At 36.1% G+C, this 19,103-nt stretch overlaps 1 protein-coding gene across 29 annotated transcripts in view; it reads right to left on the bottom strand.

The window, feature by feature from the left end:
• CAPRIN2 (caprin family member 2) overlaps nucleotides 1-19,103 on the bottom strand; it is a 42,135-nt gene that overhangs the window by 18,145 nt on the left and 4,887 nt on the right. For 15 of the 29 annotated variants that reach the window (XM_049694166.1, XM_049694157.1, XM_049694156.1 and 12 more), the window contains exons 4-9: nucleotides 13,043-13,129; nucleotides 7,693-7,931; nucleotides 6,355-6,437; nucleotides 4,150-4,317; nucleotides 3,090-3,133; nucleotides 1,510-2,187 (exon numbers count right to left, since the gene is read on the bottom strand). In XM_049694166.1, coding sequence (XP_049550123.1) covers nucleotides 1,510-2,187; nucleotides 3,090-3,133; nucleotides 4,150-4,317; nucleotides 6,355-6,437; nucleotides 7,693-7,931; nucleotides 13,043-13,129 — 1,299 coding nt within the window. Of the gene's footprint in view, nucleotides 1-1,509; nucleotides 2,188-3,089; nucleotides 3,134-4,149; nucleotides 4,318-6,354; nucleotides 6,438-7,692; nucleotides 7,932-9,226; nucleotides 9,302-13,042; nucleotides 13,130-19,103 lie in introns of those variants that run through there. The other 14 variants (XM_033430146.2, XM_033430143.2, XM_033430145.2 and 11 more) reach the window with 3 other exon arrangements.

Consider the following 19,103-nt stretch of genomic DNA (forward strand, 5'->3'; position numbering starts at 1 on the left):
TTAAACGAGTTTTGACCTTTCCAATTAAACACCCTTAATTTTAAATACTATTCAGCAAACAGCATGGTATCAATATTCTGGTACGGTAAAGGTTCAGCACTGCTATACCTAGTGGAATTTTTAATTGCGGTTTTTTAAACAGCTTTATTGAGGTATTAAATTGGGTTTTTAGATATAAATCTCTCAAAATAGTTGCTATATTACAATTACTGTCATATGATATCTAGTTTATGAAAAAGGCTATCAATCTTCTGCAGGGTCAGGAAGAAGCTAAAATTATATTACCACTTAAAGAGGAAGAAAGGAAAATAAAAGGAGACAATTCTAAAATTCTCTTCCCATAAGGTAGAATTGAGGCGGGGGTAACTTATAAAATGCAATGCTTTGAATTCCCTAAGCAAAATGTTTTTCTCCCCCCACCTTTTTAAATTAAAGTATAGTTGATTTACAATATCATGTTAATTTCAGGTGTACATCACGGTGACTCAGTTTTATGTGTGTGTGTGTGTATTCTTTTTCAGAGTCTTTTCCCTTATAGGTTATTACAAAATATTTAGTATAGTTCCCTGTGCAATAAAGTAGGTCCTTAGCAAAATGTTTTTCAAACTGTTAGAGGACCAAAGATTTCCGGGCATGCCTTTGGCTAAAATGGTGTGGAAGTACAGCAACACTACTAGATGTATATGGAGAACACTGGGAGGGTAGCAAGTTCACATTTCTTAGCAAACAAGGTGGTAACAAGTCTTCAACAAGTCTGCAATGAAACAGTGGTAAATAACTTATGCTTTAACAAAAGACAACACTAACTAGCATCATATCCAAGATTATTCATTATAAGGCTTCTTATCTTACTGACATGCGTTATTTATCATTAGCAGAATGAGGCCTTATATTTGAACTAAATCTCATACTCCAAAACCTAATTACAGAATATTTAATGGCTATACTTTTCATCTGCAGAAAATTCTTCTGAAACAGAAATAGATAACTAATTCAGATCCTTCCCCAACTACTGCTTCTTCTGAAACAGGACATGAAAGATTCCTGTTTCTTCTCCTGACCATCTGTACCTTCTTCAAAGAGGACAGCCTAATTTGAGTGACTATAAATGAAAGAGAAGGAAGAGAATACAGAAAAATGTAACTTGTCAGAGAAAGGTCTCCTGCCTTTTGACATGCATTTACGTTTCTCACTTCTTCAACATTATGGTTTTTTCTGAACTATCCACTATTTTGATGTTATATCATGTCATTAAAATTTGAGCACTAAAACAATATTTTCTAGTTGTGGAAATTTTACTTCAGGTTAGGTGCAAATGACAGATTAAATCTGCTTCCAATTTTCTAGGGAAAACAAATTATGCTTTAAAGAGCTAAGTGAAATACTTAATACATTAATTAAACATGGGTTTTACTGATCTTTTCCTAAAGAGAACTTTTAAATTATCACTACCACAAATCTCTATTTATGCCTACATTGATAGGAACAAACTGATACAAATCAACTCACATCTTTGGGTTCTGTATTAAACTTCCTGGGCAGCAGCTGGTCATTTGGTATGAGGCTTGCTGTAGCTACCCCCCAGGACTTTGGAGAAATCTGTGATTGTGTTGTTAAAGGGTGTTTTTGACTCTCAACATTGTTTTCCCAGGATTTTGGAGTCTCTGGCGGTCTTGAATCCTGTTCTTCACACGTGGGAGTGGTCCATGACTTGGTGATGTCCTGCTCACTCTGCACAGAAGGTGTCCAAGACTTTGGAGTTTGCTTCTTTGGATCCTGTTCTTTCTGCAGCTGAACTGGCCAAGGCTTTGGTGTCTCCTGCTTCTTCTGTTCCTCTTGAATGTATCCCACTTTGGATTTAAGAGCTTCTTGCTTCCACTGGCTAGGAGTTGCCTTGGTTTTCGAGACATCCTGCTTCTTCTGCTCTTCCTGCAGAGTGGACCTGAGTTTTGGAATCTCTTGTTTCCTCTGTTCTAAGGAAACTGCAGGCTTTGATACCTCCTGGTGCTTCACGGAAGACTCCCAGGACTTGAAGGATTCCTGTTTCTTCTCCTGACCATCTGGTTCGGTAAGCACATCCCAACATTTGGGGAGATTTGGTTTTCTAGCATAATCTGCTTCCCAAGATTGCTCTTCATCTTGTTTACTTGAATAATCTACTTCCGTCATGTAGCGTCTGTTAAGAAACTAAACCACAGGGAAAATGTGCTCAAGTCACAGTCTGTAGAAGACCTTGAAGGGAATACTGAACTCCTATGTCCACTGGTCTGAGCCATTGTGCTAACAGGAAACTTCTAACCTTATCCTACTTGAAAAGAGTATTCTACTTTTATGTCCATTCCTTTCCCCTCAATTAACAGAAAGACAAACTTCAAAAGTATACTTCAAAAGTAGCAACCTATATTTGATTCACCTGAGACTGGTAAGCAGTGCACACCGTGGTGCCACATTTGCTTGACTCAGGCTCTTTTACCAAGGTTACTCTGCCTCTGCCAGGCTTAGGACCACCTGACCCCCTTCAAGTTAAGGCAGAGGGTAGTTCAACTACACAAAGTCCTACTCTTTACACTGAAGCCTTATGTTTCCTGAATTACCAGCCTTTTCTTTATTCCCATTATATATCAACCATACTGTGATTTTGCTTCTTCCATTCTTTTCGGCTTCCATGAATTCCGATGTCACTTCAGAAAGAGAACAAATGCCCTCTTCTATTACCAATATGAGTAAATTCTGGAAAGAGCAAAATCCCACCCATCTTCAAATTCCAATACAGGGACCAAAACCACCATCACCACCAGCTAACACTTGAGCCGTTCTGCGTGCCAGGCCAAATTGTAAGTAATTCAGATTTAACCTTCAAACCTCACAATAACCATATGAGGCAGGCATTGTTATTATCCCCATTTTATGTAGGAGGATAACAGACACAGCTGGGCTACATATCTTGCCCAAAGTCATTAAGCTAATAAGCTGCAGAGCCAGGATTCAAGCTTAAGCAGTCTAGCTCCAAAGCCTCAGCTCCTAACCACAACAATATACAAAAGTCTCAAAAAACACAATTGACTGAAAATTACCTTTTGGTACCTTACCTCTTGTGGTTGTATCTCTGGCTGTGCAAGTTCCATAAGAGACTCTGAGAAGATAAAAGGAATATTAAATAAGTACTAGGTAAACTACAAGTTTTTAGACTGATTACACTGTAATTCATTCCGGGCATATTTCAGAATAGTAACAGAAAAAGGATATTCAGAATAGTAACAAATTTCAGAATAGTAACAGAAAAAGGATAGTGCAATTAAGTACAAATTAAGGCAAATTTCAGAATAGTAACAGAAAAAGGATAGTGCAATTAAGTACATTCAGGGCAGGAGTAATTCTCACTATTGGGTGCTGGTCAAAAGCATGTGGTCTGAGGCTAGTTGAAGCTAGTAGCTCTGCTTATATAAGACACTTTTCTGAAGTCACGTTGTAGTTAAAAACTGATTTCTGACTGAAAATAGGACTATCTCCTCTTACCCACAAACACAGCTTCTTTCAAGTTGGATTTATAGCTCTGGTGCCATGGGGTAAACGAGAAATACTCGAATCTTGCTAGTGGCTACCAAAAGGCTGCTTGGACTACCTCCTTAGAAGTAATATTTCTTAAATAACTCCAGCCTCAACAATAAATAGCCAAGGTGCCATTTATTCAAAGTATTTCTTCCCCAAGAAAAGTGGAATTTTGAAAAACACTATTTCTTTTACTGATTTTGGCAATTTTTTTCCTAAATCAATATGTTAACCTTAGATTATTTACATTCTTGTTCTATACAGTATTGGAATGTACTATAACTCACATTTTAAACAATGGTTTTAAATGGAATGATCCTAATAGTTTAACAAAGAATTCAAATTCCATAAATGCCTCATTTTAACAGTGTACTCTTTTGTAACAAAGTATAACCTAATGTTTCTATTAAGGTTGACTCTGCAAATCATGGTAGTAAAGCCTAGAGATGTGTCCTAAACCTAGGCTTATCCTGGGGCAAGTAAAGATTTCTATGCATGTAGAAAATAAAATTAAAATAATCATTTTACAATGATTTGACTCATTTTGGTTAAGTGTTAAAAATGCAACCACTATAAACAATTTCAGAGATCACAACAAACCTGACTCTTTGACAGATTCAGTCTTCGATAATTGTTTTTTCTTCTCTGATTTTATTAGCATTTCTTCCTCCAATGATACCTCTTTTTCCTTAGCATTTTTTGGAACTGGGATACTTTCAAAATAGCCTGAGTTCAACAATTTAGATAGTAGATCTTTCATGTGTTTGTCTAAGAAAGAGTGATTAAGACTTCGTTATCACATAGCCTAATAGTTCATGGAAAATTATCTGGAATAGAAATCGTAATATAATTTTATCCTAGTTGTAGTATGTCATTATAACAGTCTACACTGAGGGTATTCAAAGAACTGGTCGTACCATGAAAAGGAAATATGCAGTCCATCGTTACGTCATGCTGAATCAATATAAATTTTAAAAATCAGAATCCCAAAGTTTAGCAAGTCACTTAAGTTTCCCTGGGCCTCCATTTACACCATTTGAAAAATGGCTAAAAATCAGAGACTCCAATCAAGGACTTTATCTAGTATGTTATAAAAGCACACATCTATTCCCTGAGCTGGGAGAAAAGTGATTCCTCCCATCTGCCCCCAAGACATCACAAAAAGCAATTACTCTACCTTCCCCAAGTAATTAGGCTTTAAGAGAAATAAACAACACAGTTCCTCAAACATAAACTTTAGAAAAACCTATTTTGGACAACCTCTAAAGAATTTTTAAAGTATAAAATTCCATGATTAAGATTTTACTCTTGAGTTATGCTATATTTCACTCCTAGCACATCACCATTTGATGATCAAGAAAAATCTTAAAATGATGTTATTAAAGTCACTGTACCATAAATAGGTCTAAAGTCTATTTTATTTTTAATATCCACTAAAAACATAATTCCCAAATTAAGCAGAGTTCTCATACTTGATTTGGGTCTACTATTCCTTTCACAGAAATACTGTGACACACAGATGACCTTTTTTTTTTTAAATCAAATTCGAGGTATAATTTACAAAATTCACATTTTAAGTGTACATTTTTAACAGATGTTAACAGTCATGTTATTTCCACCATAACCACGATACAGAACATTTTAAACAACTCAAAAAGTTCCCTTATGCCCCTTTTATAATCAATCTCCTCCCTCTACTCCCTGGCAACCACTGACCTGCTATCGTTCTAGTTATGTCTTTTCTAGAATTTCATATAAATGGAATCATACAATATGTTCTCATTTTTTGTCTGGCTTCTTTCACTCAGCATAATTATTTTGAGATTCATACATGCTGTTTCAGTATCAATAATTCATTCCTTTTTTCATTGCTGAGTAGATTCCATTGCATGAATATATCACATTTTGTTTATTAATTATCAGTTGGTGTACATCCGGGATGTGTTCAATTTGGGACTATTAGGATAAGCTGGTATGAACATTCATGTACAAGTACTCATGTGAATGTATGTTTTCAATTCTCTCCAGTACCAGAAGTGTAACTGCTTGGTTATATAGTAAGTGCATGCTTAATTTTATAAGAAACTAACAAACTAGTTTCCAAAGTTTTTGTATCATTTTGCATTCCAGCCAAGCAATAAATTTCTGTGGTTTAAACTTTAAAGGACTTAGAAATTGAGATAGTTATTCATACTTAAATATTTTTAAAAAGGAAGCAATCACTAGTAACAAAAATGTTTACCAGCTTCCAATGAGTTTTCATTATCCTAAACTAGTACACAAAACTGTGTACTTCATGTCCAAACATTTGTACTTGGTCATTTGGCCAAAGCCTAACTAGGAAGCCAAAAGGACTCTTTCTCCCCAGATCATTTCCAGACCAATAGACAACAATATTTCAATAGACTATGTAGCCAAATCATTCTTATTTTCTTACGCAGGTCTGATAGATAAGCCTTGATATTAACAATATGTGGATTTAAGATTTGTAAATAGAACAGGTACTACCACGCACAATAGAGAACTGAACCCCAAAATGCTCAAGCACTAGTCCCTAGCTCTTGTTCCCAAATGACAGTGACTCGTCACCTCAAAACTCTCCCTAGGCTCCATTTTAGCGAGTACAATTATACAATAGCTGCTTTTAACAGAACTAAACAAAGATATCATTCTGCCGATGAATCTAGTATTGTCAGACATGTAAGTTCTGATGGACTGACACAGTTTTGGCCCTCAATATCATACTAAACTCCTAGATGTAAAGTTTAGTATTTACTGCATAAGTCCAGAGTAGAGAAAACTCACATGTCGTTCCTACCACTGCTTTCTCACTACCTTCCAAAAGGTCCCAAAAGTACAAGGATGACTGCTCCATCTGGTCTTCAACACTGACAAGGAAAAGCAGCAGCAGAACAAAGTGGCTTTAGAGGCACATATATTTATATATGGAGCAGTACAATTTATACAATATAACCCATCAACAATTAAGACATTCAATGTTAATTTTGTGTTTTTTAACTCTTTGGAAATGAAAAATTGAAATTTTATAAAAGATGACTAAATACCCATTTATGGATTTCAAACGTTCAGCATTTTTCCTTAAAACAACTAAAATAAAGATTTTACCAAATACAGCTATTAAGGAATAGAACAAAAAGAGTTTAAAGCAATCAGTGTGGTATCCTTCATTATCAAGTATATGCCCTAGATAAAAAAAAAAAACAAACAGTGGAATGGAAATATTAAGAGCTGCATTTGTCTTTAAAGAGAGCAGCTCATTTTTCAAATTGTTTCACTTACATTTCACATATTAAAGTAAGCCACATTCCTTGGATCTACCAAACTGAAGCAAGAGAAGGAAGCATCCAAATAGGTAATGATGATGGAACAGACTATTGGGATGGGAATAAATATATATATATGGCTATATATAAGTAATTAAGAGTTTTATCAGGTTTCTTCCTGCACTGATAGGGCTAATTTCTAAAGCAGTTGAAATCTAACTGCTTTTGCATGGCTAACAGACACAGCATTGAAACAACCTGTATCTAACAAACCAAAAGCATACAGCTTCTGCTCATTAGCTGATTTACTCCATCTAAGCAAAAACAGTAAATAGATACTGTAGGAGAAAAAAATTGGGTTGCCTCAATTTGCTGGTTTTATATTTTAAATTATCAGATTTGTTTCTCAGTATTTACTCACAGCCTAAGAAGAACACTCAATAATTCTTACTTTGACAGTTTAGTGATACTAATCAAGTTAAATTTTATTCACCTCCACTTAAGTACAGCAGTAGTAAGGAGGCAAAGACTCTCAGGTAACACAACAGCCTGATTTAATTACAAAAAATTTTTAAGAATATACATAATTAGTATTATGGTTAATACCTATACAAGGTTAAAACTTGATCAGACATTTTAAAAATCAGTGTTACAATAAAGAAGCAGGTTAATGAGATCATTCAAATTCACTTTCTTAGTAGACAGGCTATCAACCTCGTGAGAGTCTGGGCAGGCCAACGTTTCCAAAGCTGAATATATATATATACACATACACACATACATATACATATATACATGCTGAAAAGCTAGACTAAAGTGTTATGTGTCCTGTTTCAGGAAAATATTTTCATTAACTTACCTCAGACTTTCATTTCTTTCAGGACAGGTCAATTTTGAAAATTTAATGAGGTAGTCAAGTTCTTTTAAAGGCAAATACACTGCACCATTCAAGCCCCCTTTGAAGTCTTTCTGTACATGTTCCTGCATCAAGTTCTGTAATACATACTGAACTTGAAGTATAGTGCGAAGCTTTTTCTTCTCAGCCTCAAGTTTTAGCATGTGCTCCCTTCTCTGGGCTTTCTTCTGCGCTTTAAGCAGCTGTTAAAACAAACGCTAATTAAGACTGACAACTCTCCACAACCCATACTAGCAATCCATTCGTCTACAAAAGTCCAATCCCAAAGAGTTGAGATTAGATGATAAATCTCAAATATATAACACTGACTGTGAAACTGACAAGGTCATTTAACCGCCTGCTTGCTTTTTGAGCTAAAGAAGTCACCGAGTACTTAGCCGGTTTGTCTCAGCTAACCAAAGCTAAAGAAGTCCAATATGTGACTCCCAACCCCAGGCTGAACCTAGTACCTCTACTATCACCATGATGAGAAGCAAAGTACCTATCGTTAATGTCTATATTAATCATAAGGTTTTACTTTTCCATATTATGTATACCAAGCCTTTTTAGGCTAAGTATTTTAAGAAAATGCTTCAGTTTAGTTTGGGGTTTTTTTTAAATCTTATGTTCCAGGGGAAGAGTATTTAAAATGGTTGATTTTCAACCAACCAAAGAAGACTGCTTAAAGCATAAGGAACTGAAAACCAAACAGAAATAAAATGTCTGACAAATGTAATGCCAAAAAAACAGCCACAGCAAACAGGGGTTTTTTTAAGCAAAACTGAGAGAGTTTTCATAATAGTTTGTCATGGAAACACACATGGAAAATTAGTGGAATGTAAGTTTTCCCTCAAATGCGTGTGTGTGTGTGTGTGTGTGTGTGTGTGTGTGTGTGTGTGTGTAGACTGAGCAGCTCCGAGTCTACTCTAAAGCTTACAACTGTAATACCTTAAAGTCTGATATAATATGTGGGTTCCAAAAGTGGCTTCTCATTTATAAAATACCAATAACAAAAAGTACCATCTATTTCCACTGAGAAACCCAAAAGGTCTTTTCTCCCCATAGGTGTTTTTCTGTTTGTAATGTTTCCAACGTACTGGATATTTTCCAAGGTATGAAAATTAAGATAACAAAAAAAAAAACTTTTATATTTTTCCTATAGATGAGTTAAAGTACTTTGATTCAGCATCAACATTTAAAACTCTACAAAAGAGACATTCATAAATCCTAATCAAGATGGGGCCTTAAAAAAAAAAAACCTCAGGAAAAAGATTCATTATGGCACTATTAATTCCTTTCTACAGGGTATGAAAGCAACTTAATAAATATGACTTGTGCTACTACCAGGGACAAGAGACAATGGCTGAAGATAAAATTTTAAGAGTGAGAAATGGACTGGTTGGGGGTTACGTGGGCAAGGGTATTTTCTTCAGGACGGCAAAGGCTCAGAAAAGCTTTTTCCAAGACCTTAATATGGACTTACACCAATAACACTTACCAAACTCAGCTTCTGCTTGAGAGGAGGAAAGACGATAGAGGTGGCAATTCTAGCTCTCCAAGACAGTGGGATTCCCTTGGACACAGATTCATGATGGTATAAGAAAAGGCAGTTGGTGCTGAGGACATCTTCAGGACTATATCACATGATTACCTCAGATCTCTCTTTGGCCACCTCCCAGGGTTGGATTAGGTGTTTTTATGGGCTCAGGTCATCCTGAACTTCCCCTATCAAAGTATCTATTATATGAAATGCTTATCTTTTTCTTTAGCTGCATCCCCCTTACGCTTCAGCTCCATGATGGCAGGGACTATACCTCTGTTGTTCACCAGTATATCACTAGTACCCAGCACAGAGTCTGACACATGACAGAACCTCAAATATTTATCGATTCTATCAGGTATCAAGTAAGAAACATGCTGTCTCCTACGTCATAATCAGATGTCATGAAAACCACTGACAGCAGCCTATTCTTATTTATGTGGAAACTAAGAAATCAGGTGACTTCTCTTCTTTCAGTTGAAAACTGATTTAGAAAGAAGATATGAAGTAAACTGCTGTCAACCAATAGCACCGAACCATAAAATTTATTTTCTGAACCATGACTTAGAATGATAAATCCCCAAAGGACAAAGCTCATATCATGAAGATAAAGAGAGATGTGGTGGGCTGAAGGCTTCCAACTTTAGTTTGAAGGGAAAGAAGAAAATGCTACACAAACTGCAAAACAGGCTACCATAGAAGAGGTCTGACGAAAGAGTTAAAAAAGAAAGCCCCCAAATTCCTAGGCTGGAAGGTACTTCGCTATAAAAATAGTGAACCTTGGACTTCCCTGGTGATGCAGTGGTTAAGAATCCGCCTGCCAATGCAGGGGACATGGGTACCAACCCTGGTCCAGGAAGATCTCATATGCCACAGAGCAACTAAGCCCGTGCGCCACAACTACTGAACCTCTGCTCTATAGCCCACACGCCACAACTACTGAAGCCCAGGCACCTACAGCCCGTGCTCTGCCACAAGAGAAGGCACAATGAGTAGCCCCCCCCCCACTCACCGCAACTAGAGAAAGCCCACGCACAGCAATGAAGACCCAACGCAGCCAAAAATAAATAAATTAATTTTAAAAAAAAAGTGAACCTCCATAGGTGCCTGGCACATGGATGGTGTTTAAAAAAAGATTTAAATCTAAATATTTGCAAATGAAGCAACTGACAAAGGATTAATCTCCAAAATTTACAAGCAGCTTATGCAGCTAAATAACAAAAAAACAAACAACCCAATCCAAAAATGGGCAGAAGACCTACATAGACATTTCTCCAAAGAAGATATACAGACTGCCAACAAACACATGAAAGAATGTTCAACTTCATTAATCATTAGAGAAATGCAAATCAAAACTACAATGAGATATCATCTCACACCAGTCAGAATGGCCATCATCAAAAAATCTAGAAACAATAAATGCTGGAGAGGGTGTGGAGAAAAGGGAACCCTCTTGCACTGTTGGTGGGAATGTAAATTGATGCAGCCACTATGGAGAACAGTATGGAGGTCCCTTAAAAAACTACAAATAGAACTACCATATGACCCAGCAATCCCACTACTGGGCATATACCCTGAGAAAACCATAATTCAAAAAGAGTCATGTACCAAAATGTTCATTGCAGCTCTATTTACAATAGCCCAGAGATGGAAACAACCTAAGTGTCCATCATCGGATGAATGGATAAGGAAGATGTGGCACATATATAAGATGGAATATTACTCAGCCATAAAAAGAAACGAAATTGAGCTATTTGTAATGAGGTGGCTAGACATAGAGTCTGTCATACAGAGTGAAGTAAGTCAGAAAGAGAAAGACAAATACCGTACGCTAACACATATATATGGAATTTAAGAAAAAAAATGTCATGAAGAACCTAGAGTAAGACAGGAATAAAGACACAGACCTACTAGAGAATAGACTTGAGGATATGGGGAGGGAGAAGGGTAAGCTGTGACAAAGCGAGAGAGAGGCATGGACATATATACACTACCAAACGTAAGGTAGATAGCTAGTGGGAAGCAGTTGCATAGCACAGGGAGATCAGCTCGGTGCTTTGTGACCGCCTGGAGGGGTGGGATAGGGAGGGTGGGAGGGAGGGAGACGCAAGAGGGAAGAGATATGGGAACATATGTATATGTATAGCTGATTCACTTTGTTATAAAGCAGAAACTAACACACCATTGTAAAGCAATTATACTCCAATTAAAGATGTAAAAAATAAATAAATAAAAAGAACATGATACATTGAAAAAAAAACACCTGAGTGGAAAATGAAAATTTGACAGGGTAACTCAGAAAAGAGAGTTAACAGAAATTTTTTTTTTTTTTTTTTGCAGTACGCGGGCCTCTCACTGCTGTGGCCTCTCCCGTTGCGGAGCACAGGCTCCGGACGCGCAGGCTCAGCGGCCATGGCTCACGGGCCCAGCCGCTCCGCGGCATGTGGGATCTTCCCGGACCAGGGCACGAACCCGTGTCCCCTGCATCGGCAGGCGGACTCTCAACCACTGCGCCACCAGGGAAGCCCCAGAAATTTTTAAGTATTATAAAAATATACTTCAAACCTCCAACCAGAAGGCAGATATAAAAGATCTTTTTTTTAGCACAATGGACCAAAACTAAATAAACTTAACATATGGGGGGTGGGGGGACGGGGAATCAATCACACAAGAAAAAAAATGACTTAGAAGTATTGTATCTAAAACAGCCTAGAAGTATTTAACAACTGTGAAACTAACAGAAAGTATTATAATTAAGTGATGAATAAGTAAACACGAGTTAAAGTGTGCTATGGATAACAAAGCTAATATCATCTTAGACTTGCATTAACAGAATTATCCAGAAAACAGAAGGAAGTGTCTCTATACTACACTATTTTAGGTTTCACAATACCTTTCAAAAGTTAATTAAGTCAGACATCCAGAAGAGAGCAACTCAGAACTATATTTTACAAGGATTAAGATGGTAGCTGTCTTCAGCTTCAGAATGATGTTTTGGGGTTTTTATTTTTTTATTGGTTCTTTTTTGATGCCACAGGAATGGAGAAGAGAATTTTAATTCGCCAAACAAGAAAATATCCCAAAAGTAGAAAAGACTATCTTATGAGGCATGCTCCCCATCTCAGAAATGAATTTACCAAATTATTTCCTCAATTGGTAGAGCATGATCTTTCAAGGGCCATCTAACACTAAGATTCTAAAACAATGAAGAATACTTCATTAATGAATGCTTAAGACTTCACTATTAATTACTGATTAAATCTGTGGAAGAGAAAAGTTTGAGTTGCCAACACAGAGCAATTGAAACAAGCAGTGGGACCAGACTTAACGCTATTTAAATGTAAGATGAACCATAAATTTTCCTGGTAATAACTACCACGCTCTCAAGAAGAGTCTACCAGTAACGCTAAACTTACAAGCCTATGTAATATAAATTTTCAAGCCTATATTCTAAAACGTCTTTAATAAATGTTATCTGTCAAAATAGTTTTCATGCCCCTTCTCAATGATTTCCGTAATTCCACAGTGAAATAATACACATCAGATAACTAACACTTTATTCACAATGCCTCATATTCAGATAACATTTGTGCTGAGACTCTAGAAATCTGAAAACACTAGTTCTTCAGAAACTATACTCCTCCCCACCTCCCCCGATAAAATATCAGCAGGAATGAGATGAACAATAACCAAACACCATTATCAGACACTTGATATTTTCTTCAAGATCAGTGGTTAAGTTCGTTTTAGGAAAAGCAAAGAAAACATACTCACATCTTGGCTCAGTCCAGAAAAGGTTTTCTGAAGCTCCTTGGCAAATTCTAAGTTATGTAGCACTTCTTCATATTTCTCAACTGCTTCCTACCGAACAGGATAAAAAAAATCAATTCTGTGAACTTCTAAGTACAAATATCTCAAAATAAGTTCCTTAATAACAGCAGAGGAGATTTAAGACTTTAGGAACTAGCCATTTACTATACATACTCAAAAAAAGTATGGAGAAAGTATTTAATAGAAGTTACATAAAGTTAAATTTAAAAATTCAATTGTTTATGCTAGAAATCTGAACCATAATAATAATAAAGCTGACTATCTATAAAGTCTAAGGTCAGAGAGGCCTGTGGGTTTTAAGAGCACTGAGCCAATAGGATTCCTCTGTCAATATTCATTCACTACACAAATATATTACACAAATAGCACAGTGAGAATCACACAGATGAAAGCAACCTCAAGAAACTTATACTACGGTAGGAAAGACTTGTAAATAATTACCTATAACAGACAAATTAAGTATTGTGACAGAAATATTGTATATATATATATTTTTTTTTTTTTTTTTTTTTGGCCACACCGTGCAGCTTATGGGATCATAGTTCCCCAACCAGGGATTGAACCCGGGCCCTCAGCAGTGAAAGTGCAGAGTCCTAACCACTGGACTTCCAGGGAATTCCCTGTAAATTTAAAGAGGAAAATTTTCTTTGAGATTTCACAGATGAACGAAGTTGATAATTAGAGAAGGGGTAGGTTGTTTTGTTTTGTTTTTTAATTGGGGTATAGTTGTTTTCCAATGTTGTGTTAGTTTCTACTGTACAGTGAAGTAGAATTCCCTGTGCTATACAGCACGTTCTCATTAGTTATCTATTTTTTTGGTGGGACTTTACCTCAAAGGGCCATTATGAAACAGAACAAGATGGGGAACTTGTCCAATCAGACAAAGGCATATTACAAAGCCTCCATGGTTAAAATAATATAATATTCCACTTCTGGGTATCTACCCAAAAGAAATTAAAACATATGCCCACTTAAAGACCTGTAAGTAAATTTATATAGTACATTATTCATTATAGCCCAAAATAAAAACAATCCGAATATTCAGCAACTGGTAAATGGATAAGCAAAATGTGTTATAACCATACAAAGGAATTCTAGTTAGCAATGAAAATAAATGAATTACTGATACATGCTATAACATGGATGAACCTCAAAAACATAATGGTAAGTCAAAAAAGCCGGATGCAAGACTTTATTTTATATGAAATATCCAGAAAAGCCAAATTTATAGAGATAGAAAGCAAATAAGGGCACAAAAGAGAACTTGAAGGGGTTATAGAAATGTTCTAAAACTCGATTGTTGTGATAGCTGCATAACTCTACAAATTTACTATAAATTATTGAATTGTACGTTTACAATGGGTTAATGTTATAATATATTTATGATACCTCAATAAAGCTGTTTTTAAAATAATCTGATAGTACTACGTCTTTATAAAGGTACAGAACAATAGGAACTCCTGTGTACTCCTTGTCTTAGCATAAATTGGTACAATAATTTTGGAAAATAGTTTAACATTTTTACTATGAAGTTAACTATGGGTATACCCTACAACCCAATGATAGGTATACACCCTGAAGAAATCTTACACCTGTACCTCAGTAACACATATAAGACCAATCAAAGTAGAATGCCAAAAAATAAACAACTCAAACATCCATCTATTTACAGACTACTAAGTAGAGAAAAACAGATGAGATATAGCTACTTGTATCAATATAAAAATCCTAAACATAATGAATAAAAATGATAAACTGAAGAATATACAGTATAACATTTATCATAAGTTTCAAAAAAGCAACCCTAACAGATTTAAGGACAACAAATTAGTCCTGTTAAAACAAAAGGAAGGGAATGAGGGGGAAAAAGTTCAAGGTCAGGTTACAGGAAAGAGAGTTCTGCAAAGGAGCTTCAGTGTTGTTGGTAATATACTATTTGGGTTGAGCAGTGGGTTCTGACACTTGCTTTATTATGCATTGTAACTTACGCGCAATACTTTGTTTGGACTACATATTTCTTAATAAAACAGGTAGAGAGGCCTTCCAAATATAGAACCAAGAATGCACAGATAACATAACCATATCATACAGTCCTCAAAGGGATGTAAAACTAAAAAGGAATACCGCTTCATATCTACTCCCAAATGGTATTAACTTTGACTCAAGAAAAGCAAAATCAAATGGGAACTACCTCGACTTCCCATCATCAAATGTGGATCCATCCTTTCTTTCTCTCTTTCTTTATATACTGGAGGAGATGTCCTTCCACCTGTGCCCTGGATCCTATTCAATTCTGCCTTCATGGGAGATCTTACTCTGATTCTCTCTTTAATGTCTTGAGCCTCTCCCTCTCTGTTGATGCTGAAACCAGCATTTAACAAGTTCAAGTCTCCCCCAACCTAAATAAGAAAAATAAAAAGTGCCTTTCTGGCAACCACATCCTTCCAGTCTCAGACATATATCAAAAATGCCTACACAGTTTCCATTTCCTCCTCAGCCCTTATCAACCTGAATTGTTTCCACCATTCCACCAGAACTGTCCTGGCTAAAGTCAGCGATGTCAGTCCCATCCTTTAAACCTATGCATCTTGTATAGCTCTCATTTTGGTTAACTTCTCAGAAGACTTCAACATAAAGGCATCCTCCTGCTCTACTAAGATCCCTTGTTTTTTTGTAACACTAACTTCCCATTTCTCCAGCTTTTTATTTACCGGCAATTTTTCCATTAACTATTCTCACCTCAGTTTTTAAGCACTTATAAAGATAATAGGACCTACATCACAGAGATGTGCAATTTAAATGATTTCACGTTTATAAATCACTGAGAATGATGCCTGGCCCGAAAGTAAGTTCACTATCAATATTTTTAGCCACTATCAATATTATTATCCAAACATGAAATGTCAGATTTCTTTAGCATTCTGTCTTACGCTTCTTTTCTGCTTTCTATACTCTCACCCGTGATAGTCTCATCGTTTCTCATGGCTTCAATTAGCAGCCATACAGGTGATAGATCTGTAGACTAAACTTCTCTATGCTCCAGACCTTCTCATAAATACTTACTAGATATCTCACCCTTTAATGTTTCACAGGCACATTAAAATCAATGGTCCAAAATTGAGCTCTTTATCCCATCCTCCCAAAACATTCTTCTCTCCCGGTGTTTCCAAGCCCAATAAGTGGTTTTGCCATCCACCCAACTGGTCAAGCCAGAAACCTGGAAACCACTCTTGGTTCTTCTCTCTATTCCTACACAGTACCAAGCTATGTTGATTTTACCTCTCAAATCCAACTACTTTATTCAAACCCCTCTGCCACTATCTTGGTACCAGCTCCCAAAAGCTCTGACCTAGACTACAGGTATAGCAGCTGAAAGCATCAAGTACCCTTGCCTTTTGCTCAAGCACTCACTTGAGTCTCGGTTTTCCGTTTCAAATCCAGACCTGAATCAAAATAGACATTAAAGTTACAAATGGGACTCTAAAAAACTTCATTAAGACACTTTTCTTACTATTTTAAAGGAGAAATCTAAGTTTATGTTAGCAATAGTGAAATCTCAGAAGTCTATAGCTTAGTCTCAACTGGTTACTTAAGAGTTACTACCAAAAGAGGTTATATTAGCTAGGCACATATAATCACGCAGATCATAGAAAGCTTTATTTACAGTATTACAAATAACTGTTGGGTTGAAGAAGAAATACAAACTGAATTACAAAATTTCTAGCCAACAATACTGAAAACAGTATCAAATCAAATCTATAGTATCAGCCAAAGCAGTGCTTGAAGTAATAGTCACAGCTTTAAATACATATAGGTTGGTGGGGGGGGGGGAGGACAAATTAAGCACTCAGCTTAAAGATAGAAAATGAAGCAAATAAACCAAAGGAAAGCAAAAAGATAAAAGGCGTAGGAGAGAAAAAATAAAAGCTGGCTTTAAAAAAGAATTTTTTTAAGCTACTCACTAACTTAATTGAGTAAACGAGGAAATACAACCACACAAAGTTAGAAATAAAGTAATACAGAAATAGGCTTTTATAAATAATTACTTTGTCCCAATCTTTGCAAATAATTTTTTAAAACTGGATGAAATATTAGTGATTTTCAAGGAAAAGTTTTAAAAAGTTGACTCCAAAAACAATAAAAATCTAAACAGATCAATTTTCAAAGAAAAAATGGAGAATATTTTCAAAGCACTCCCACCCAAAAAAGAACCAGGCTGACAGTTTGAGAGCATTTCAACCAAACTTTAAAGTATTATGGAAACACTGACACCACATTAATAAAGAATGAACAGGCAGAGCACAGATGTTTAGAGCAGTGAAACTATTCTGTATGTTACTATAACAGTGGATACATGCCATTACGTATTTGTCAAAACCCACAGAATGAGTTGAACCCTAATGTAAGCTATGGACTTTGATGATGATGTGTCAATGTAGGTTCAATTGTAACAAATGTACTACTCTGGTATGGAATGGTGACAGCTGAGAAGGCTGTGCGTGTGTGGTGGGGTCAAGGGGTATACAGGAATTCTCTCTACTGTCGGCTCAATTTCTAAAGCTGCCCAAAAAATAAAGTACACTAAGAAAAAAAGAAGCAAAAATAAAGGCCCCAGAAGTATCTATATTAAGCTAAACTGTATACAGGCTTCAAGAAACTATGGACAAATACAAAGTAACCTATTAGAATCATTATTTTGTAAGATGAGAAATGAACAGAGGAAGGACAGGGTGAAAGAAAAACTATCTTTTTTAATATTTCCTGATTTCTAAACTATGTGAATTACTTGCAACTTTAAAAACTAAACTTAGAGCTTTTAAATTAAGTACTATACTACTGACAACAGTTCTCTGAGGGGTCAGATTATAGATTTTTTTTCTTCTGACTCATCTGCATTTTCTAAATTTCTACCTTAAGTATATATTCCTTGTATGAAATGTTATTTCTCAAAAGTACCACTAACTATATACTTAATCACACCTAAAAACCTAACATTCAATCACTTTATATTTAGTAAATCTATATGTAATACATATTTAAATGCCTACCATATACTATAAACCATTCTAAGTACTAGGAAAACAACAGTGACAGACAAAATCTCTACTTAAATGGAACTTACAGTGTAAGAGAAGGAGAGATAAAACTTTACAGTTTGTCAGAGAAGCACTTTTATTAAGAAAATTAAAGCAAGGAAAGGAGCAAAAGAGTGTGAATGGGGGAATGGAGGTATGGTATTGTCAGGACATGCGTTACTAAGATGACCTTCAAATAAAAAGCTGAAGGAGATTGGGAATGGAGCCATTTAGACATCTGGGAAAAAAGCATCCCAGGCAGTAAGAACAGCACATGCAAAAGCCCTGAAGTAGAAGTGTGGCTGGGATGTTTGAGGACCAGCAAGAAGGCCAGTGTTGCTGGGATGAAGCCAGCAAGAGAGAGAAGTGCAGGAAATGCAATAAAGATGTAAAAGGAAGTGGGGAGCACATTCCGTAGGGCCTTATAGGACATTTTGCCACCATGATGGGAACCAATAGGGAGGGACTTTTGAGCAGAGGAATGACCATCTGACTTGTATTTGAAAAGAATTACTGAGGCTACTATGTTAAGAATAGACTTGGAGAGAGAGCAGAAATAGAAAAACCTGTGAGGAAGCTGTTACAGTAATGCAGATGAAAGGTGATGTGGTGTGGAACAGGAAGGCAGAAGCAGAATTTATGAGAAATGGTCTGTTTCTGGATTTATTTTGAAGGCAGAATTGACCAGACTTGCTGATGGGCTAGATATGAGGTATGAAGAGAAAAACGAGAAATTCTCCAAGGTTTTGGGCAACTCCATCCTTCTAATTCATCAAGCCATTAACTGACATAGTGAAGGTTAAAGGAGGAACAGGTTCTGGGAAGCAAAATGAAGTCAAAGATGTCAAAGACAACTGGACATAAGAATCTAGAGTTGAGAGGACTCATCTATTGGCAATATAAATTTGGCATTTGTCAGGATATTACTC

The sequence above is a fragment of the Orcinus orca genome, chromosome 11, assembly GCF_937001465.1.
Source record: "Orcinus orca chromosome 11, mOrcOrc1.1, whole genome shotgun sequence".
Lineage (NCBI taxonomy): Eukaryota > Metazoa > Chordata > Mammalia > Artiodactyla > Delphinidae > Orcinus > Orcinus orca.